The 24,822-nt window shown below is 40.4% G+C and overlaps 1 protein-coding gene across 3 annotated transcripts in view; it reads left to right on the top strand.

Moving 5' to 3' along the window:
• The first annotated feature begins 1,770 nt into the window (after positions 1–1,770).
• Positions 1,771–24,822, top strand: part of LOC143340633 (synaptic vesicle membrane protein VAT-1 homolog-like) — a 31,142-nt gene continuing 8,090 nt past the window's right edge. For 2 of the 3 annotated variants that reach the window (XR_013079469.1, XM_076762812.1), the window contains exons 1-3: positions 1,771–2,881; positions 19,334–19,463; positions 22,793–23,008. Coding sequence is in view for 2 of the 3 variants with exons in the window: in XM_076762812.1 (XP_076618927.1) it covers positions 2,577–2,881; positions 19,334–19,463; positions 22,793–23,008 (651 nt within the window). In the remaining variant the exon portion in view is untranslated. Of the gene's footprint in view, positions 2,882–19,229; positions 19,253–19,333; positions 19,464–22,792; positions 23,009–24,822 lie in introns of those variants that run through there. The other variant, XM_076762813.1, reaches the window with a different exon arrangement.

Below are 24,822 nucleotides of genomic sequence, written 5' to 3'. Positions count from 1 at the left end.
ATTTTATTCATTTCAATTTGATTTTCTGTTTAATATAACGATTTAAATATTTCCAATATAGTTACATTATTCACAAAATTAGTGTTTGTTCTCATAGTTTCAGGCCATAAATTTGAAGGCATTTAATACGTTTTATCTCCGTAACATGTAACAAATAAAGTGTAAGTGTAACACAATGAAGAAAAGAATGCCAGACAAGGCATTTTATAATGATCAGAGAGCCTCTGTATACAGGCTCTGGGTGCTTTTGACTCTCCCGACAATATGAGCTATTCATCCCAATCAGCACATCCTCATTGCACTCATGCATGATTCTCATTACTCGGTCCAATTGTTTCGGGAATTCAAAGTTACACGATAGCCGACGGATTGCACTTCCACTCTTGTATCTTTGATACATACTTGTTGACTGTAGCGTACGAAACGTACAAAAACGATTCATGAACAAAATAGAAGATAATATTGACATTTAGCGGAGATTATTCCTAAATATTTGCTTTTTAGAAACATTTAAAACAAACAACGCTGCATTACAAACATACAAACAGATCAATCGTACAAAGAGTGTAAAGTGTTTAATCTGACGATAAATAGAAATCGATAATTTTGTTTGATAACGAAAATATGTTTTGAAGTCGTAAATTCTTCTTTATGTCGAAGAGAATTCTTGAATTACGATCTTACGAAGCAATAAGAGGTTATATAAAAAATCTATAATAAACTTATTTGGTTATACAGAGATGAGAAATCAAAACGATATTCATTTCTGTACTTTCCCCAAGAGTAAGACTATTAGTTTTATTTCATAGACAAAACGTACCGGAGATGTAGGAAGAATAGTGAGCGTTTACATTTCGAAAGGCGCGTTCAAGGAAAGGCAGGATGTGAACGGTGCTTGTGTGTATATTACGATATGACGCATAGCATGCGTGGCGTAAGGATACACGTGCAGTTCGGGCGTCGTCTGCTGACACTACTTTTCTGTCTGCCAGTCAGAGAAGAGAATTCTAAACGAAACGGGCAATTTCAGAACCAAGATTGCATGTTACATTACGTTACTGCGTATTTCTTTAACACTGAATAAATTAAACAAGTTTTTCTTTATGAATAAACGATTTGAATTTTTAACGATACTGCTGGCAATAAATTTTTATATCGTTTACTTATCATACAGATATAACGTACGTATTAAATATAATTTCAGTTTCTTCTTAATATTCTTGTATGAATGGTATTCCGTTGATCGTTGTCCTTTCAGTTATTTTTGTAATACAATGAAATTGATACCAAAACCCAAACGATAATATTCATACACAATTCGAAGATTGTTTTCAAAGATTGTTAATGCACGAGTATGTGTATCGGACATTCTCCATTGTTCTTCGACGACGACGCAATTAGCTATCAACAGCAAAGAAACAAACCGTTTTTCTTCGATGTATTCATACTAAATAATGATTCATAACGCAAAGGCGTGTCCTTTGAATTCTTCATTTTCTCGCTACTTCGGATTCATTTTTACACGTATGTATCTTTCTAACGTTTTGATTACAATTAATAGTTACTAGTTTTGAATAGGCCTTTAATAATCAGTTATGATATACGATATCCTTTAAGACTGACCTCGATATTACGATCAACAAGGAAAAATCAGTTCATTCGTGCTTGACTGTTCCTTTTTCTTGACTTTTGTTTGCGTTAGAAAGCTCTGAAATTCGAAATGATATTTTAACGGTGTAAGATTATGATATTTCATAATTGAATGCGAAATAATAGTTGCACTATACCACGTATATACATTATTTAGCTTTGATTACGAGACGTCAGTTGTTTATTTAGTATATAAATATTTTCTAGAAACTCAAATGATTGACAATGTCTGATCGACAATGATTCAACATATTGACTCTGTCTGGGAAGAAACCCAATGTATCTCGTAACTACTTTTCGTGGAATAATGTGTTAAAGTAATGAATACCGTTTAAAATGCATAAAGAATATCGGAGTGTCGATCGATCGTTGAAAATCGCAGTCGAAGATGCGTAAGTTAATACAGATTTAACAAGAGAGGGAGGGGACTATTTTTTAATCGCGAAGAGCAATGTTCCACGACTCGCGGCACCTGTCGTACTATGCGCGATGTAGTTTAGCGTGGTGGCGGACGGTGGGGAAGAAAGCGACGCTCTTATTGGACGAGTGAAAGGGGCGCGCGGTTGCTAAGCAACGGCAACACCGCGCGCGTCACCGGCCGGCATAGCCGGCACGAAGCGTTCCTGGCACTGTGGCGGAAAATTGCGCAGAACGACGTTGACTCTCGTCGGGTGCGAACGCGCTACGGTTTAGATACGCGGTAGGATAGAGACACACACCACACACGTACGCACACACACACACGCGCCGAGGCTTTTTTCCTTCCTCCTTTTTATCGTCGACCAGAAAGAGAGAGAGAGAGAGAAAGAGAAGGAGACTCATTTTAGCTTTGTTTTCGGGCATTATCGGAACGACCTAAGAACAAAGGGAAGAAGGCAATTTTGAGCAGTCGTTCGAATACAGTAAAAAAGAAATCGAGAAGAAAAATGGCAGAGGACAAGAACGAGACCAGCCCGAGCGCAGAGGGTGAAAAGTCACCGCAGGAAGCGGCACCGGCTGAGAAGCAAGAAAAAGAAGAGCCAAAAGAAAGCAAAGAGGAACAGAAGAAAGTCGAGGAGAATGGCGACGGTGAGAAACCCAAGGAGAACGGCGAAGAGAAACCCACGCCAGAGCCGAAGGACATGCGGGCTATAGTACTGAACGGTTTCGGCGGACTGAAAAGTGTCAAGGCTCTTAGGAAGCCTGAGCCCACCCTTGCCGAGGGAGAGGTCCTCATTCGAATCAAGGCATGGTAAGTAATTTATTCTTCTTGCTCGTTTTTCGCATCGAACGATCGAGCAGTTTCTCGCGGTACGAGATTATTTTCTTAAAGTGGTGTTGATTTTTAAACCAATGGAACCGTCAAGCCGTCGCATCAAATCGTGACAGCCATATTACCGATCTCTTTGCTCTTCCGGTATTGCTAGTGACTTTGTTAATTATCGTCAATGGAGTCTGTCGTTTTACCAGTGAAATCTAACCGGAAAGAAAAGAGGAAGTTAATTAAGATGGACGTAACCTTAACGGAATCGAGTCAAGTTCTGATAGAGTCTCATCCTATTTCGATATCGAGTAATTAGTGCATACTGTATATTAATAAGATAAATATGAATTTCGTACAAATTATTGATAAAATTAATAATCGATACATGCGTTTAATCGAAACGATTTGGAAAGTGTACGTTCGTTGAAGCTGCTCGATCTGGTTCGATTATCCGTTATTCGTTTCGACGAAGGTGAATCGCCGGGAAGAAAATAAATAGAAAATACATCGGGGTTTCGACCCGAGCAAACAGACCGTTACAACACCATTGCATCTTTGAAATTTAAGGCGTGGTATCTGTTCCGAGACGCACTGTAATTAGAATTTTATTTCTATGTTACGAGACGGATGAGTAACTTTGTAACGGACGCGGAGGTATTTTAATAAAAACATTTAATAATTGCATAAGTTTTATGTCGTACGTACGTATAACTAATTCGCTATTTTTCGTATGGCCATCTGTTCGCGTAAATTAATCTACCATTACACGATTGATTTTTAAACATTTATTTTCATTCCATTTTTTTTTTATTATTTTGCATGGAACATATTTCTTTCGGGTTGTTAACATGTTATATTTTCAAGGGAACGGTTACTATTCATAGAAAATTATTTAATACAGAATTTAATACGCCATTCGTTGATAGAAAAAGCATTATTAAATATTTATCAGGATACGACGGGATCTGTGTGGTAAATAGGCGGTTACATTTATAGAATACTTATCCATGCGTTTAATGTTCGTGCATGCGTCGCAGGTACGCAAAACGAAGTTTGATAAGTCGTTTAACTGCGTCTCCAACGCACTGCGTACATTATTGAGCGTCTGTGCGATATTTTTCTGTCTCTTCGTCTCTAATATGGATCTTGGATCGTGCCTATATGCACGATACATGCATGTGAAAGTTAATTGAATAAAATTAAAGCGTTATTATGATTATGGATATATATTACATCGGATGTTCCAGAGCTTCGGTAAACCGCGTCTGATGGCTCTACGTGCCATCCATTAATTTAGACGTGGGAAAAAGGATTATTAGGTAGACGAGCATGCCGTTAATGCATGTACCTTGAACAATATTAGGGATCACTATATTTAATGCATCATATTCACTCGCTATGTCGTTCGTATAATTTATTCCAGTGAATGATAGTTTTTGAACCTGGTTTTAGGGTATTTAAATATTACAATTTTTAGAAGAGTACTTTATCAAGATGTACACATTTTTGCAATAATAAATTTCATGGCTCGTTTTTCGTAAATATTGAAGGGAGAATAGAAGCATCGTTTCGATGAAATGGTTAAAAAATTTCTTGATATCTTGGTCACAGTATGGACGAAATGATGTTTTCAGTTATAAAGCATTGACCTTGTCTCGAAGCTTTTGCTTTTAGAAAGCCATGTGTATTCGTGAAATCCGTATCGCGAGCTGCTTGCTTGCTCGCTTGCGCAGGACTCTCTTCAACAGTTATGTTACGAGACGCAAAAACTATTCGACATATGTTCTGTGAATCCTGCGTCTGTCGGTGTTTCTGGGACGTTACCTCTACATGTAACAGTTCCATGAATTTAATACTTGAAACAGTTTGTCGAACGAATTCTTTAAATACACTTTATGTCGTTCGAATAAAATAATTATTTTATGTCGCGAAACGAACGAACCTCGTAGCGCCATCTACGTTTCAATTTCGACATTGTCGTCGTACCGAACAGAACTTACTAGAATAAAATAAATTCCAATAAAAAAAGAAAATGCACACTTTTACCAGGTATAGAAATTCTTTTGTAGAGGTCTCTAGTGTCTATTCGAAGAGAGATTTTTTCTTTTCTCTTGTCGAAGAGATTGGGCTACGAGCGAGGGAAAGAGAGAAAATGCGTGTGCCAGGGGAGCATCGAATTCGCCAAAGGCGTGCGGACCTTTTCACGCGTGAGTCACGTTTCATAAAAGCGATTGGGATTGATGAGAAAATAGCCCCCATAGAAAGATATCACGCTGCCAATGCTGGCTCGAATGAATTTGTCTGCACGACTACAGAGGCGTTCGTTACGCTGGCACCCCTGCTCTATACACGACGCGTCCAGAGAAGTGCCCCGTTTCGACGTGGACATTAGCGAGCGGTACTTTGACCGATTCAATTGTCGTTTGAAAATTTTTTGCCGACACGAAATAACAACTTTCTTTTTTTCTCTCTTTATTTTTGCACTCGCAATGTTACTTTGATTTCTGTAATACGAATAGGAGCTCGATCAGCAAAGTTGGCCAAATTTTATTCCTGAACAACGAACGAGTACGTTGAATTAACTGGTAAACTAGCTTGTCAGAAAACGTGTTTCTTTTTTAATTACAATACTTTCCTCCTTTATAGGTGGGAAAGGAGAAATTGCGGGAAGAGTAAAAGACAAGACCGAGTACCCTTCTCGAGCAAAAATAAATTCTTTTAAAGATCTCTTCTACAAAATATTCTTTTAAAGAATTTATTTTTGGATGAACCTTTACTTTACTTATACACAGGGCAATAAAAACGAGAACGAGAAAAAATTTCATAAGAAACGAACTTATAAATAATATTAAAGCCATTTAAAATAAAAAACTGTTTCTATATCGTATCGATTGGGTAAATAGAATAATTTTATCGGTCGACGCAACAGATATAATTTCCCACGTTTCTCTCGAATTTCACTCGATTCGTGAAATTCATTTCCACGATAATCTGCATTAAAAGTAAACAGAGTTTCGATCGGCGTACTTTTTCGCAAAAGTTTAATTAATTACACGCTCGTTACACGCGAAGAGGCAATATCCTTTCTCTGTCTCTTGTTTTCAAATAATCGATAATGCAGCGAAGGAACTTTTATCGTTTATCGCCTCGTACTTTTTTCTTTTCTTCTTCGTACTTTCCTCGTATTACACTTTTAAGATCCTTCGTTATAGATCGCGATATCTCGCAGTAAAAACAGATTTTACTTATCACCCGCCAGTCGTGTAAAGCCTATTCACCGCGGCGAAAGTTCCAGAAACTCTATCGGACCACACAATAAACCGAATCAAGTGTCGAGTCTATGTTTAATCGGCAATAAATTTTTTTGTTTGCCGAGATATTGTAAAGGTTCCTAGTAATCGATGATTGGAGGATCAAGAGTATCGTGAATAGTGTCTACACTGCAAGATAACAAGCAGTGAAGCTGAGTTATCTTCAGTGGGACTGAATAGAATATTGTAGTACCGAAAATATAAAAGTAAAAAAGTAATTGACAAACAATGGATGGGAATTACTAGTAATCACACTACCGTTTGAGGAGAAAAACAATTCTTTTTTTTTTATTGAAATGTTATTCAGAATAAAAATTTTCAGTTTTCAAGTCCTGCTATAATCTCACAAGGACGAACGTACGATTTTCGTGTGAAAGTACTTGCTTTCGCCTGCGATCGTGCTTTTCATTAAGATCGTAGTCGATTCGTGTGCAAGATGAAAATCTACGTGATTTTCACGGAGAACGTTGCACGTGAATCAGTATGTAACACGATAATTCATCCGCGTGCTTTTCTAAGATGCAATTTTCCACACGGTGACCACACGGTTCGCGCTCGTTCCAGCTAGATTGTGTGTCACAAGTGAAGCGTGTGATTCACGCAACGAGACTGATTCTTGATATCCCACCTCGAAACATAGATAGGCAAAATTCTTATTTAATTACATTCTTAATTTTCTAGAACCAATATTATTTGTTTGAAAATTATTTATCGATCGATACGTCTAAATGAGGCTTTTAAAGTAGAATTAAAGTATCAATATAGAAACTTAACTTGGAACAAGAAGTAAATAATTGAAAAATTTTTTAAATAACTTTTATTTATAAAATTCGATACTTGGTTCGAAACGTTCGAGTACGGCCAGTATAAAAATTATTAAGGTATTTTCCATTGGAATATTTTTAAAAGTACATTCTGGTCATCCCTGTGCAGAATTAACGTGAGTCAGTGACACGTCCGATTAGATTAAAGTACGTTCAACTTCATTTATAATCGGCATGAAATTGACCTCGTTTTACCAGTTATTTGTAAAATATATTTCACTGTATAAATTGAAGAGTTGCTAACAAAATTATGAGACCGACGACACGTAGAGATTTTATGTTTTTTATGGGGTTGTACGGAGGTTGAATTATTTGTTTCAATTATTCGGTATTTGAAACGTTTGTATTACGTAGGATCGATCGGTCGAACTGCGTTTCAAGATTATCAACAATTTTTAAGTCCTGTAGAGCGAAAGGGGCAAAGCTTAGCAGATGTCTGGCAGGGAAAGCGTTATTTTTATACTGATACCTATAGGACGGTGTTGTGCGCGTCTTGTACAGAAAAATTGGTAGTAAAATCCCCGGTCTGAAATGGGGCTTGCGCTGAGATGAGATTACGGTATATCGACTGTTGAATGGTATCCGTTCAGTTTCCCATAGCCACGATATTAAGACCTCGTTAACGTGATAAACCCGTCCAGTCAGATATACTATAATGCTGCCTTTCATTAAGCACGCTGAAAGGTTGCCTGGTAAACTTGAGCCATTAATGCCGAATATCCCTCGGAGCTTCCTACACGTATGTAGAATGCATTCTGATGCGCTAGTCTCCTATCTAACGTATAGCATAAAATCGAATTACATTTCTATGGAATGTTTAGATAACTCGAAGTAAGTAATCTCCAAGTTTGTTGTTACGACAGTGAACATAACGAAAAATATTCCTTGTGTCACGACACACGTAGTCGAAGCTGGCGCTAGAAGAAATTGCGGAAGTACATCTGTAGATATGGGAATTGGGAAGGCGTGGGATATAGTGTTTGCTCGGCTCGTATTCAAATATTAGATTGGTAAATATTGGATATACACACATCTGTTTATACGCGCGAAACTTGTACACTTGGTGATATATATAAATGCCATTATAATTTATAATCGGACTATTTCTTTTACTCTTCGATAGAATAACTTTATCCGCCGTGTTATCGTATTTAACTAAACGTTCGCGATAAATACGTGTTTGTTTATCGTAAACGGCCGCTGTAACAGTAACTTAATAGCTTTCGATATCTAATTAATGTTCGTATATGAAATATCAGCCGCCACAATCATTGGAATGGAAATCAATTTGAAACTATCCTGTTTGCTAACTCAGTTTTAGTTATTAGTGTAGTTGCTTGCTTTCATGGCCGGATTACGGTAAGAAGATTAAAACGTATACTTTCCCGGCTAGAAATCAATTATTTAAAGTTTACGGAACAATGAAAAGGCGCCAAGTCTCACGAACTTGTGCTACGTGCAGTAATTAGTTTCCGATCGATCTTTCAAATGTCCTGTATTTTTAACGTTCTGCGTACCTGCAGCGTTTATAAATTTACGTTCAATGCGTAGATTTAGTTAAATTACTCGAAAGAACTGGATGTTTTCTTGCAGTCTCGAAACAATTAAAGGTCTGCGAATAGTTTAAACGTCGCACGAACGATGGAATAGTGAAAATATTTGTCCATTGGGAATTTTAAGCTTGAAAAAATCTTAATCCCCCGGTTTTTATTGGAATGGCGCGATAACAACAGGACAGTCGCAATTTGAGGTGAATCACCTCGAACAGGTATACCTGTGTGCACGCACCGATAGATCCATGGGATGTGTCCGTATTGATTGAACCACACCCGTATTTTCTGCGCCCCTCTCTTCACATGCACGCGAATACACATACACACGCGCGCGTACGTGCGTGCGTGCGCACGAAATTCATGGAACACCATAGACACTTCCCCCCCAATGGTAGAGACAAACGCAGCCTTTTAGACAGGATTTCGAAATTCAGCAAATTCCCCTTCAAATGCTTTTAAACTCCTCGAGCACCTTTTCTTGCTTCTTGTCGAGCTTCCGAAACTTTATTTATATCGTAAAGAGTCATAATGTAGGTTCTAAATGTGCAACGCATATCGATGTCGTAAACTTTCTTTTCCTGAGTGATTTAAAATTTTAATATAAAAATTTCCTTTCCAGATATGTGCTTTTTCTTTTTTCTTATTGATTGATAGTTTAGTCGGATATTTCCCAATTATTTTTCGATCGTACTTTAACCAAAATTTCAAAGATTTTTATTTCTTGTAACTGTGAAATCGTTAGCTTTGATCTCGGTCAACCTAATGATAAAACTTCTAACGAAAAGAAAGTACAATATTGAATTGTAATTCTCTCTGTTGCGAAATAACATGACAAAATGGTGGTTCGGATCGAAATGAACTTGGATCAGATTTTGTCATACTTTCCGTTGGAAATTATCCATAACGATGAAAAAACTCATGGTTAGGAGAGAGGGGAATAAAATGTAGCGAAAGATAGAATGAACCGTAAGACGAAACTGTCCTGCATTACCGTGTAGAATCAATACGATCGTGTTGATAACGCGTTTTAAATATTTTCTTTTCGGTCGATAATTTTACCATCCGGATAGGGTTTCTATTTCACGGAATAATTAGTGTACCGTATGTAAAAGCCAATCGGTAACACGTGGAATAATTACGGCTAACGAATAAGTAGAAATGCTTGAAAGTACAACGTAAAATGTTTCTTGCTGTTGAACAGAAGCGACACTTCTGTTGACATTCCGCTATTGCCACACTCGTGAGTCACAAAAACAATAACAGCTCGCGTTTGGACCCGCAGCTGTTCTTACCGTTTCAATTCTTCGTGCCTACATCTGGTCGATCATATACCGGGTTACCTCGTACGTTATCACTCGTTAGAAAGTTTCAAAAGAATGTGTCGAGCAGCGAGGTTACAGTATTTTCACTTAAAATTGTCTCACGATACAGATTGATTCGCAATTAAACGCCAGATACTATTGCTCTTTAACACGTTGACTGCCATGCCAGTGAGCAACCACCAATGGCAATCAACGCCTTAATTACTTCGTTGATGCATATACAATATGTATACGTTCTATTAATTTTTACGTGACATAGCAATACGTATATTTCATTGATAGAATGTGTTTTGAAAGAAGCAGTACATGGATTTTGTGACAAATGCCGTTTAATGAAGGTGATGCTTAATGGGTTCGTTAATTTTCGACACTTATCGTGTATTGACTTTATCGTATCTACGATCACAGAAGAGTAAGTGTCCCATGTAATTAGACGTAACGTAGCGTGCTTATACATGATTTATATGGTTGCACACGATAGTGCTCGCTTTCACCTTTGTGTGCACTTGTGTCGTTGATGGACCCCGTATGCTTCCGTTGACGATTTAAGGTAGTTACCACACTGTTCCCCGATACGACACTGTTTCGTTACACGTAAACGAGTACGTTTTCATCGAATGGACTGTCGTCAACGTGGTGCCTGCTCTATTACGTGTTAAACAATTAGAATAATGTACATCTGTTTTTAATTATATTAGTAAAGAATGTTTGGCGCCTTATATTGTTGACGCTTCGTCGGTAAAATCGGTCGTTAGCATCGCTGGATAAAAGAATAATCGTCCGATCGGATTTAATGGATCAGAATTCCAAATGGAATTTTTCTTTATTTATCCAACGATTATTCTCATCCACGTATAAACTGGTGGAAGCTGTTTTCTTAGAAACTAACGAAGATATTGGCTTTGTTTGAATAAAATTAATGGAAAGTCTTCTGGTAATGAGTACACTGGACAGCATTAATTTCTTCCATTTGTGGGAAATGCAGCACGCTAAACCACGCCTATTTCTCTATCTGAGCAAGCTTCTAGTTGCCGCGCGGATGAAACACGCTAGATATCATGTATCATTGTGTGTTTGAAAACGTATTCGGATACACGTAACCCGACATGAGCGTGTCTATGACGCAATAATAGATTCCTGGCCCCGGGGTAGTGGCATTGAAAAACCTTAAAATACGCGTAAAAAAATTATTTTTTAAGTAGTTTGAATAAAGAAACGTCGGACTAACCGTGAGATACGTGACGAAAACTGGGAACGGGTCACCCTATACGTACAATGCAATCCGTTTCGCTGGAGACTCACGCACACCTAGCTTAGCTCGTAAAAGTGTGGCTGGTCGCATCGAGGCCGATAAAAAGCAACAAAGAGCTCCTATATCGGTATTCTCGCCCCGTTTGAAAACAATTGATAACACCGCGGTGACGGCGGGGTCATCTATCGTGCAAAATAATTACCGCCTGCCGCCTCCTATATTTTCTCCGCTGTCTCCCGGCTTCGTGTTTTTCCATTCTTTCTTCCGCCCGCCATGTTGACCTTCGTGAAGTTATACGATCCTGTAAACCTATCTGATCTTGAAAAATTATCTACTTTCCTTCGAATAGACTGCTCTTTATATCTCGCAAATTGTATAGGACCCGCACTAAGGTCGCATCGCTTGTAAATAAGAATAAACATCAACGTTTTGGTGATCATTCGTTACGTCTCTCCGAACAGAATAACATCGAACAGCGTGTAATCGTGTTTTACTATCTCGTCGTGTACGCATTTCGCTTTTTGCGAGTCGCAAAATCAAATACGTTTAACTTGTTTGTTACCCATCCGCGTTACATATTCTCAGCGTTCTCGAAGCGTCAGAAGATTAAGAGTTCGCGATCGTTTCGCCGCAATTTAACAATTGATACATTCGTTAAAAATAGTGCCTCAATCTGTGCTCGACACCGAGCAAAAACAAAGAGTCGCGATTGGAAAGCGACTCGTAAACAAATCGCGGACGTCCTCGGGGCCATTACGACGCCTCACAGCGCGTGTCGCGTATACGGGAATTCGGAATAGAAATCATACATAACCTCAAAGTATTCGATTCTCGACATCAGACCCCTGATACTTTTCTAAAGCGTACAATCGATTTCGATTGTTTTAAAGACGAAATATTTGTTAATTATTATTATTACAATTTATCGTTGACCGATTATTATTTAACTTTGCTAAGACATATGGATTTCAGTTTGATAATTTTGTCCATTGTTGATCACACATCGTGCGTCTGTCTGTTCTCCGAAGTTGGTCTTGATTTGCTCGTTGTTCTGTAAACCCGTGCGTATGCGTTTCGCTCATGAAATACGACCCTTTGTACTAATAATCGTACTAGTCGCACGACGTCGTGCAAACTCCATTAAGTCTAGTTCGCAGCACGCGACTAATAATATCTTACGCCTGTTCGAATAACATGTCAGCAGGTATTTGCCAAGCTGAAACTGTCTGCGTTAATTAGTCGAACGTAGAGAAGACGAAACACGTTTATTTGACACGAGTGTTTTCGTACACTCTTTCTCGAGGGAACAGTTACGACGACAGATCGTCTTGCAGGGTATTCTCATATGTTACTCTAAAGAACTTATTATTTAAAGTACTTTCTGGCGATTGCTTTAGAAAATTCTACGAAAGTCTTACGCGAAATAATTGGGGGTAATGCGTATCTACTCGGAAGCATATTAATTATCTCGAATTAACAACGTGTCGTCCTGGACGCGCGAGTCTCACAGCGATGACTTAAGAAAAGGGAAACACATCATGACGTCGAGTACCTAATTTAATAAAGAGTGTTAGAAAGAACACAAAAACTCTTGATAGTCTGTAAAATTGGATTATCCTGCATTCTTGGGGGATGAGACACAAACAAATATTTCTTTTTATTGTTTTTACTCGACAAGTTTTTGAATTCGTTGTTGGTCAAAGAATTATTTATAATATTATTAATAGACGAGGGGAATAAATAGTGGTAGGTTGGATTTATTAGTTATTTTAATGTTTTATTCGTGTTCGATTATCGATAACGTAGATGATCGATAAGTGTATCGTTAACGAAGGTTACAAGGCGGTTGGAAACTTAACCTATAATCAAGAGTAGCATCTCCATCGAAGCACAAGGTCTCATTATGTCGACCTGTACAGAAGCACGTAGGAGCAGCTATTTATTTATAGACTATGTAGACGCAAGACGAGATCAGCGTGTCTCTTCGGTTAGAAGATAAATGACGGCTGAAAAGAAATTAGCCCCAGCGGAAAGGGCACGTCGAATCGATTATAGTACGGTTTTAATTCACGGGTGCCAGGGTGTCGGCGGGCTTCCTTGGACATGGACTCACTCTCTCTTTCTATCGAGGTACATACACACATTTTTCTCGTCCGATAGGCAGGAATTACCGCAACGAGCGTCGCCAGACAACCGGGCTCTATACACTTTCGCTTCGGGCTCAATCAGCGGCCCGCCTCGATACGTATCGAGTCACGCGAGATTCGTTGCATGTGATTTCGTTGTACGGGTTATAGTTTCACTGGCGCCTCGATGTCTTCACTGACGATCGATCGACGAGACACGCTGCAGGTTCTGCAGGTTCACCTATCCAGACGCCATTTATCACGTAACAACGTGTAATACCAATTGGAACGACGACGACGCTATTGTTTCTCAACGCGCCGAGACAATCTAACCTCTCTTTTCACTTACGGGAAAAGATGGACTCGCGTACGCGCGACAGCGGCCGCCAAGAGTGTTAAACACTGACCTAGAGTAACGGATTAATTTATTACTTGCTTTCTAAATGTTTAAACTATCGAAAGTATTCGAGCATATAATTCCTCAGGTTGAAATAATCGAGTCGAGCTTGGCTCTTGATTCGTTTTTCAGAGTACACTCTCTCTCTCTCTCTGTTTTTATTTTCTGAAAGCTCGTGTTCTCTCTTCTACCTTTGTTTCGTTCTTTTGTTTCCTTTTACGTCTCCCTCGCTCCCCTTTTTTTTATTTCACCTTGTGCCCCCCACCCCCCTGCTTTCTCTGCTCATTCGTCCCAGTGTCTCTCCGCGTTCGGCGGGTTATCCCCTTTTATTCGTGCACATGGTGTGTGCGTGACCCTGGGGTGCGTCGTTGCGTGTCGTCCGTCCACGATGGCGTTGTTCCTTCTCCCGTACAATTGGCCGCTGCCAAGAATGGAGAAAATTATTCCCCTCAATTCCACGCAATTTAAAGGAATTAAGCGATCGCGTAGCGAACTTCGCCCCCCTCCCCCAAATAACAACAACCGGGTTGCATTCGTTCGACTTGCTTCAACGTTGAAAGGAGATATCGCTTCCGATGGTTGCGTCGATATTCTCGAGAAAACGAGCCGATTTCCCCAACCGAGCGACAGAGAGAGAGAGAAAGAGAGAAACAGGGACGGAGAGACACCCGGTTCCATGCGGTTGTAAATTTACTTTCGCAGGAGTAAGAAATGTTGGTGTAAACTCCTGCAACTCTATTCCCTTCGAATAATCGTAATACACTGGATGAAATTTCTATAACACTAATATTATAATGGCAAAAATTTCTCATTATATTATTATTTGCAGAACAATCTTCTCCTTAAACGTTCCTTCGTACCTTGGAAGCAAACAGAGCCGTTACAGATGCTCCCGATAAAGAAAACATCCTGCATAATATACATAAACCGCAAAACAAGAGGAGTGAATTTATATGCGTAAATTCAGTAAGCGTAAAACAGTACGTAGGTGTCTAACTTGGTGTTTACATAAAGAAGCTGAAAGTGCGTTGCATTATTTATGTTATATTATTCGAAACATCTCATTCCAGTCATCTAGGATGTTCTCGTACCGGTAGATAAATTTTTATCTACGCGAAACTTTATTGGAATTATGAAAACAGAGATGCGTAGTCTGGTGAAAAATGTGGCCAACAGTTTGGTGGTATGTCGTGTTCGCGTTACGCTTCGAAGGGTACACGGTATATGCACTAGGAAGGAAATTAACCAATTCTCGTTAGGTAACGCGAATGGAAACTTTATTTTCGTGCGATCGCAATGTCCCGCCGCTGTTCACGATCCTCCTCTGGTACGAGGAGGACGGTGTTCTGTCCTTTGCAGCCTGGTTTCTCAAATATTTGCAGAGTGCTACTCGCCGTTCTCGAGCGACATTGTACCGCTGTGTTTATTTCTGACGGCGAAAACGTAAAAACGTACAGCGCGCACGGGACAGCCAGTTAGAAGTTTACGTTACGCGGTAACGAGCAAAACCGAACACATGGAATTTTAACGTACGCAATATTTTATTTGACGTTCGAGTATAATAGGTAAAAATGTAAAATACTAATTATTTTTTGCTTGTCTTCGTAGAATCAATGTTACACAGCAATCGATCTTCGACAGACTGTAATTGTCCTGTTTATTTACGTCTCGTGTATCGAATAGAACGAAAGAAAATTAAATTCTGGAGAAACACGGAGTTCGTTGGATACATCATCGATAATTCGAAGCAACGTACGATAAATCATGCCGAATGTAATGGTCGATTAAATATCTTCCCGTGAATGAAAATGTTTCGTGTCACGCGATCGGCGTTAGATCACGTACAAGTTATCCGGTTGCCGGCGATAGCGGCAAATGGGTCGAGGCGTCGAGCTGAATTTCATTACGCTGAATCAAACATACCGCAGCCAAGTTGTTTAACGTTTTCCGTCCGGTTCTCAACCTGTTGCCCCCCCCCCCCCTCCAGCAGGATGGGCAAAATTCTTATCCGGATACGACTCTTCGAACAACCAATAAAGGACCGAATCACGTTACTGCTCGAATTAAAATTAGAATTCTATAGTAAAGCTCGTTAAATAAAACTAACAAAGTTCATCGTTTTGTTTCCAGGAAACGGTCTTTCGCTACTCTTTCCCGATGCCTGCCGTTCTCCGCGAAATTCATATTTCCAACTTGTGGATGCAGTGATGCGCGTCCGTGGTCGAAATTCGCGCTTTCTCCCAAAAAATTAGCACTTGTTTTATTAGCAATTTTTCGCCGTTTCGTAAATTCAATTTCACTTGCCGAATATGGCGAAACGGTGTAGTTGAAAGTTGCCTGGGTTAGGTGGCAATTTATTTCCAAAAAACCAGTTGCGTAGTCATCGCGAAAGTCATCGCGAACGATTCCTGTCGATTCCTCGACCGCGAAGCGAAAACTTTGGGGCCCGGATATTATTAAATATCGAGAAGTATCAAAAATTCAGAAGGAACGACTAGCTCCAGACTCTGTCGTTCCGGCGTTTCCGCGAATTCCATTAAATCAGCGCCCAATCGGTGCCATTTCCTCGCCACCTGCCGATAAATCCATCCACCTACAGCGTGAAATTATTACGTTTCATCGTTGATTTTCTGCATTCGATCCAGCAGTTTCATTGACGAACCTCTGGCCGAACGTTATTATGCCGAGGCTGATCGTAAATGATGCCGAAACAATGTGCGTCATTTCTGTCGATTCTGTCGAACAGGAGAAACTTCTTGCAGCGACGAGACGGTGGCAAGACTCGATAGAATTGTACGTCCGTTAATCGAACACGATACTTTTTTCCCCCGGTGCTCGGGCGAGGAAGAACGAGTCCAATCGCGTCGATCGATTTCTGTTAAAAGTTCCCCTTTCATTGTCCGACAAATTGCAAGGAAAACTTGAGGCGTAGCTTGAGGAAAAGGTAGGATTTATTTTATTTACGGCAATAGAAACTAAAATAAAAGAACATACGAGTGCAAATTGAATTTTACATATTAGAATATCGTTGCGTGTTCGATGTTGGAATAATGACGAATTGCTAATCTCCATTTAACCTTGTTCTCTTAGTTTGCTGTGATTCACTAGTTACCAGCAGGAAATTACGCGCGTGGCACGAAGCATCGATAAAATTTCACGAAGCCTCTCTGGGGGAAAACACGCTGAAAGAACGGAGAATTGATAGGCAACGTTTCCTAAAGGCTGTTTACGTTACGAGCAGCGACGATGGCACGCTCACGGTATAATCGTATCGCAGAAAGCGGAAAATCGAAGGCATGAAAGTAGAAGGAAAAAAATCAAGTATCACCTACCCAGTTAACTGTCTAAACTGTTTCAAGTGCAACCAAGTTCTTTTAGTCCATCCATTCCTTATGTAAAAGGATCTTTGTTTTCGCAAAGTTGGAATAGTTGAAGTTGATTGGCTGCATTTTGATTAAAACTTTTCAGCACCTCTGCTCCCGCCGCACGGCTCCAGTTCCTAAACCAAAGAAGAAATTAAAAGGTTTTTTCATGCCCTCCGTCTGAATCGGAAAGTAAAAAATGTGGAGAGGAATATCGTCGTCGTCGTCAGCCATAGGAGAATGAATCTCGGCGCAGAGGATGGATCCCTTTCCTGTCCGGAGTTTCGTTCTTACGAAGTTAGGGTACAAAAAACCCGTTCCCTTGTCGGTTTTAGCTCCGCTTCGAGGCCCGAAATTCCAGCAAAAGTGTTACGAATGCTTATCGTAAAAGACAAAAATAGACCCTCCGAGGGGGGACAGATTTTCATGGTTCCGGTCTCGCGGCGGAAAGTATGGCGAATGATCGCGTCCGACCGAGGGAGAGCAAAGCGAAACAGAAAGATAGAGATAGGAGAGACATCACACAAGAGTCACGCGTCAATGCACGCACGTGAGGAGAGATGCGTGTGTGCATATAGATTTCAGAAGGGGGCTGAAATAGAACGTTTCAGGCTCCAAGCAGTCCACGCGACGCCTGCGTTTCGCCTCTCGTATAAATACACGTGTGCGGTTACCTTGGAGGTTTCTACCCTACGCGGCGCGAACTGACAGACGGGAAGGGTACGTCGAGGCGCCACGACGCCTAGACCGATGCCTGGCGTCGCACGCAACGCTCGACCGTCGAACGTTTTATCAAAAGATTCCTTGCTTCGACGCCGCTGTTTGTACTTTTTCCTGGAAAAAAGCCAATGAGAGCCCGCCATTGCTCACGAATATTTTATCTTTATCGACTGTTTCTTTTTCCGAACTATTAGTCCCGAGGAGTAGTAGAACGACGTTGAGAGACAAGGGGAGAAACGCGTATTTTCGTATCGTTATAAAACAACCTATTACGCTCGATAGTTGATGCCTATTTTTATCCCCCCACCTCCCTCCGAGTAAATGCATATTACTATATAAACAATTAAGATTGTTTGTATCGTATAGTGTCGACAACCCCTTCGATTTCAACGACATTGTGGTATTATGAAGGTCAGTCAAGGTCAGGGCAGAGGTCACAGTAGTAGATGGTTGGTACCGATGCGACTAACATTGATACGATATCGTCTCGTGTTTTCTCGTATCGTAGACTATAGCTTGTGGCACGCAACCAACCAGACAAATGATAAAAATAACAAATTGTCAGTTTCTTGAATCCAAGTTGTTATATCACTTTTAGTCGAATAAGAAGATACCACGACGACTGGGCAAGGACCTTGTATACTAAACGGTATCCAGACCGTATCCACCCTTCGCGTACCGGATGTTTTAAAGGTTGCGACCAGAAATTAAGGACAACCGGAAGTTTGCTTGCGGCTGTACGAAAATACGAAGAACGTTGAAAGAAAGTGACTGGTGAAGACAACCAAATCGGTGTACTTGTAATGGTAACTCACAACCCTACAGTTAGCTGGGGACAGATTGAACGCGAGTCTGAAATCAGTAGGGAGCGTTTTACGAATTTTAGCACGTCATAAATTCCATCTGTATCGCATAATCTTTCAACAAGAATTACATGCTATGGATTTTCTAAATGGCATAGAATTTTCTCATCGGGCCCAATAACAACACGCAAATTAATCGTGCATTTTTTTTCTTTTTTTTTTACAATAATATTCTTTTTATTTCGATTTATCCTCCCTCTGTTAATAACAAACGGAAATAGAAAGATACGTCTGTAATGTCTAACCGCTGAACAAGAGTGTTGTTTTTTATTCATAAGATAGTTTGAACTGTCGTGTGCGTAATTACTCGTTTGTCGCGGAGCATTAAAAAATAATAAGCCCCTTACGAGGATATCGGTTTATCGATCGTGGTTGCATTCACGCATACAGTATATCGCCAACTTTCATATTCAGGCATTTCGTAACACGCAAAGACGTTAAATGTCCTCTTTCACGCTTCGCTTTAGCGTACCAAAGAGGGATGACCGACCAAGCAGGATTTCTTTCAAGCATTTTCGTCCAACGCTAAAATGTAAAAAGTTATTAAGTGGTAAAGTTATTCGGTTGGCCCGGATTAAGTGCCTCGCCCTTTGTACGCATACAAATATTTAACCGGAACACATGTATCCGTAAGATATTTAAGTAAAAATCTGTAGTACTGGTTAGCGATTACATCGCCGCTAAACGCAAACGTGCTTGTCTGTTTCCAGTGGATTGAACTTCCAAGATCTGATGGCCAGACAGGGCGCTATCGATTCCCCGCCGAAAACTCCTTTTATTATGGGATCCGAGTGCGCAGGTGACATCGAGCAGGTTGGCGAGGGCGTGGAGAACTTTAAAGTAAGTAAACGAGCACGTTGCATCGGCTAACAAAATTTCACCAGTTACATTCCTTGGCTTCAAACATTTTTTTTATTAATACTGTTGCTTGCAAATTTTGAGAAATATTTTCCAACTGCCCAAACCAGATTTTTTTATGGATCCCACACAGGCAAACTGGAAAAGCGATACCCATCGTATTTTAATCGCAAACCAGATATTTACTTTATTGACTGGTACAAATATTTATTTTCCTTCCCGCCAACAGGTGTTCGAAGGTGTTTAAAACTCATATCGTTGGTAAATATCTAATTGTGACAAACACGACACATGTATGTAGAAATTCCAATTTTTAAACGGCCATAACTCCTACAATAGTCAATGGATTTCGTTGAAATTTAGTCTGGAAGTAGAGAAGCTTATTTATTTTATTTTATATGCTTTTTTTTATTTGAAAAAAGCGGTCACCCATCCCGTACTGGGCACGGCCACTGTAGCATAACTTCGATGACCTCGCGAAGACAGGTGTACTCCAAGGTGCAACAACCTTTAACAAAGTTTTTTTTTTAATTTATCCATAATCAATTCGTAACCAACAAGGTTTTTTACATTTATAGTTAATCGTTATTATAGTGTTCGAATACACTAAACTGTACATATTTGCCTACTATGATAATACAATTTTAAATTCATTATTAATTTTAATGTAAAAGTAAAGTGAGGAAATTCCCAAAATTTCAAACCGTTCTAAAAAAAATATTTTTAGTTGCAGGGATCAATTACAATCATTTTTGGTCAATAGACATATCCTCGAAATCCTAACCATTTTCGAGAAAAAAATTGGAAAAAGTATCAAACACCATTTATTTCAATTAAATGGTTGTGCGGAAGAAGTTTATACCAATTTAGAAAAATATTGCAACTTTTATATATTAAAGATTCGCGGTTTCGAATCTTCAAAGGCTGCTCGATAACGAGAGCCACTTACTTTGTCGTTAATAATTCCTTTCTGGCTGTCGAGCCTCTCCTAGAGTAGCGTCTATGAATTCTTTATCAGCTAGTCAAGAGAGTCGTATCTTTATGTAAAAAACATAACTCGTTGGTCCATTAAGCGGATTCTGTTAAGTATCGAATGTAGAGTGGCGTCAGAATTTTTAGACTTGACGTCAGCGAGGGATCTTAGAAGATGGACGTAACCCTCGAGCATATTTTTAATTAAAATACCAACTGGGTTGGAAGACGGAAAACGAAGGAATTTACTTTGAATTATTTCAGCTTCGTTAGAATAGTTGAGAGATGCCTTTGCGCCAAGCATACGGGAGGATGGGACATTTAATGAAACAGCCTATTCAATTCATTTAATTTTTTTTTTTTATTTATAATTCAATTCTCTCGAAGAATTATTTAGAATGGTTTTTTAAATACACTGGCTTAATTTCGTAAGCTGGTACGTTTAGTTTAGAGTTGCGTAGACATCTTACGCGAAGGTGACCGCGGAAAAATCGATAGATTGGTCGAGGAAGATACTACCTTCAACGAGATAAGAGTACTTCTCCACCCTCTCTCTTGACAACAATTTGTATTTAATTATCATGTCAAACGGTTGTTCTTTGCGTCTCGTCTTTCCATTATTTACTGATGCATGTTTTATAGAATTGTTGGTGTATACACCACTCGAAACAGAATGTCGAATCATGTTCTTAGCTGCGACTGTTTAATTTTCATCCATACTTTTCCTTGCAATTGTCCACAGTAACTATGAAAAGGAAACACGGCCGGTAAAAGACAGATCCTCGTGCACAGTTCAACATTTTTCACCTACGAATTTTTCCTTTCTTCGCTGGAAAGAAGAGCCCGTTCTAGTTCCACGAATCACTCTTGTAGGGGAGATTATCCCGTAAAGGGAGGAATAAACGGTACGCAACGGAGAGAATCGAACCGACCGTCTTCTACATAGAAACGCGACAATGCTGAGAATTCGTGGAAGTTTCCGGGATTGGGGGAATGGGGGTGTCGAGGCAGGGCGCGTCCACTACGTAAAAGGAAACTCGAATATTCCATCTTCACAGTGGCGGTTCTCGAGGGAGAGTATGCATCGGAGCAACTTGAAATATCCATTTTGTAATCATTAACGCTGTGCCACTGCTGCCTAGATGCGCTGTTATCGATGATATCGAAACGTTTCAGATAATTCGGTATTAACGATATATCGTTAAACGTCATTGGTATATCGATAACTTATGGATAATCGATGGCAGGTGCTCTACCACCGGACGGATGTTGTCAGCAATTCTAGACTAACGGGGGTGGTAGTTATCCCCGTAACGAATTTTACGGCGTTCGAGCAGTCATGATGTTTACCCCCGGCCTTGAATTTTTCACCCAGTAATCTTTCCACGAGGGTGGAGCCCCACGGTACTTTTCCGAGTCCATGACTCGAAGATTCCGGTCGGAAAAAACGGTTCCTCTCCTCGGGCGTTCGCTCGGGGTGGTCTATTTTCGCGACTCGCGAAACTCCTCGAGGTCATACGGAGGGGCGAGGGAGAGGCCAAGTTTAAGGCTTAGGGTCAGATATCCGAGCAGCACGTGTAAACGACCTGCTGCGGGAGAGGGAAATCTACGTAGTAAAGCTCTCAAGCGTTTCAACCTCTCTCTCTCTCTCTCTCTCTCTCTCTCGCAGCAGTGGCACACCCAGAAACTTACAAGGAAAACACAGGACCTTCGGGTCATCGATTGTTAACCCTGCTGGGGTCTTCCGGACGTTTTTACACTACCGTATATTGTTTTTTTTCTTATTAATTTTTACTATTATCAAAAAATATATCTATTATGTTAAACTCCGGACGCGTATCTCGCGCACTTTTATAACTTTCAAAATATGGGTTACAGAGAAAACTTTTGTATATAAAAGTTGCATGGTTCAAAGGGATACAGTATATACCTATAACTTCGTGATCCGCAGATCATGAACATTGTTGTTTTATCCTTGGCTCTAGTATTACCTAGGGGTAATTGGATTCGAAAAATAACTAGACTTCTCTTCGTTCTCCGAGTGATAAGAGGAACGAGTCCCGAGAAGAGTTGCTTGATCGAAGCGTGCAGTGTTTGTAAGGATGTTGTTTTCCTTGGGGTTTTTCTTATAGTTTGTCGCTCAACTCCCCCAGAGATGCAACCCTTACCTCCTCGAAATAAAAATAGATCGGAGAATAGAAGTTTTAACGAGATACGCGACGATCCTGTTTCGCTGGAAGTATGGAGGCTGTAAGGCTTAGTACGATAAATCGTGAACTTATCGAGGAATGCCGTAACGGTTTTTATCGCACAAGAAACATTTGGCTACTTATTTTCAGGTGGGCGATCGAGTAGTCGCGCTTCCTGATCACAAAGCGTGGGCAGAGCTCGTTTCAGTACCGGCGACGTCTGTTTTCGCGTTGCCGCCAGGAATGAGTTACCTCGACGCTGCAGCGATCACGATGAACTACACTGTTGCATATATTCTGCTCTTCGAGTTGGCCAACCTGGCGCCTGGAAAAAGTCTCCTGCTTCACAGCGCCGGCGGCGGCGTGGTAAGTTCCGAATTATTTATTTAAACATTTTTAGTTCGCAATCTTTATACTATTACTCAAGTTGTTGCACGTTTCCTGGAGTCTAGATTCTTTTGAATGGCCGATATCTCAAAAATGGATCGATTAGCTGATGGGCCTCGATAGTATCTTGATCCTCTGACGATGGAGACTCAATGTATCCGAACGTTAAACGCACTCATGCGCCAAGTCCTGTTTCGTGGATAGGATTCGCCCTTTATTTACCACCTATGGATCTAACGCGTTAGTCTGCCAACGGGTTTACCAGATTTCGAAACAATACTTGCACCGGATTACAGGACTACTCTCATCGGATTCCTCCCGAGAATAATACAGAGCGTCTCTCTTGCTCGTTCGTTTAATGGAAGGTAAAATAAAACGCGAACGGGTATAGTTTTCCATTACAAACACAATGATATCTCTAGTCTCGGTGTTTGTTCTTTTTTATATCTTGGACAGAATTATGATAATACTGTACAGAGGAGATAAAGATACGGAGGAAGCAAAATATATACATATGTGTATATGGAGTAGCACGAAAAAAAAAGCAAAATAAGAAGCGCGTTAAAGGCGAGGCACAGCTAAAGTGCCGCTATAAAACTTAATCTCATAGTAAGTTGGGTCTAACGGCAGCGCGGAGTGTTACACTTTTGCTTTTAAATCGCACTACTGGGGTTATTATTATCGTAGAAACGATTTAATAAATTTAAATATATTTGGTATTCGAAATGCGCTGTGTGCGCTTCCTCTAATTATTCTATTTCCGTCTGCCCGCATCTGTATTGCTTTAATCAATACCGATTCGCTGGTTACTCGATGCTATCGAGCATTAAGGGTTAAAGAAAAAGGAGGGGGGGGGCGGAATAATATAATTCGGAAAAGAGATAAATTGAAGAGGGAATCGGCAATTGGAAACATAACGAGATGCAGGCCGCGCTGGGCCGGATTCGAGTTTGTTGGCCCGCGAGAAAAATCGCCACCGAGTCATCCGTAAAAGCGGGACTCTTTCTCTTTCAATGTCGCCGAAGGAGAAGGCAATGGCTGGAGGCGGGGAACGTCGGGATCAATACGGCTCAACAGGTTAGACTCGAAGCTAACTACATCGCTCCCGCGCAGCCCTGTACCGTTCGTTGGGAAGTTGAGACGACGAAATCTGCGGGGGATGCTGCTGTGGTATAGAAGAGAGAGAGAGAGAAAGAGTAGAGGACACGCCGGGGGTGTGAGGGTTGCCTGGCAACCCTTCGTTCTCTCATCGACCACCGTCACGGGCCGCGCCCGTCTGAGACCACACCACCACCAACACGTGCTATCCACTCTGCCCTTAAGCTCCGTTCACACGACCGGTTTAATTCGATTTCGCGTCTCCGGCTTCCGGACTGGAGACTATTGCTATTCAAGGGTGTTGTTTACCGAGCAACCAAGTGTACATTCGCTCAATATACTCGTGTATTGTCTGCCGATCGTTTTAACTTGTATACCAAACGTGCGTAATACCTGTATCGCTCGATTCTATGAATTTTATTTTAGAAACATAACGTTTTATTTTACGCTAGATCGTTCCCTTATAAGCGTTGCGTTGATGCTGTGAATACGCATCCGTAGAATTTGTTTCTTAACTTTTACTCCTATGTCTGACCGATGTTTTGGTTACACATTTTTTAAGGCATAGCATTTAAATATGAATAGCGTTGCACAGGATGTCCTACTTAACTCGAGCACCTTAAATATTTCCGGTTGCTTTCGAGGACACGGAGAAACATTGAGGGAGAACATTTTTTGGTTCGAAGGAGAAAGTA

This window comes from Colletes latitarsis, chromosome 3 (assembly GCF_051014445.1).
Source record: "Colletes latitarsis isolate SP2378_abdomen chromosome 3, iyColLati1, whole genome shotgun sequence".
NCBI classification, from domain to species: domain Eukaryota; kingdom Metazoa; phylum Arthropoda; class Insecta; order Hymenoptera; family Colletidae; genus Colletes; species Colletes latitarsis.
This window is presented reverse-complemented; position numbering and strand designations above follow the sequence as displayed.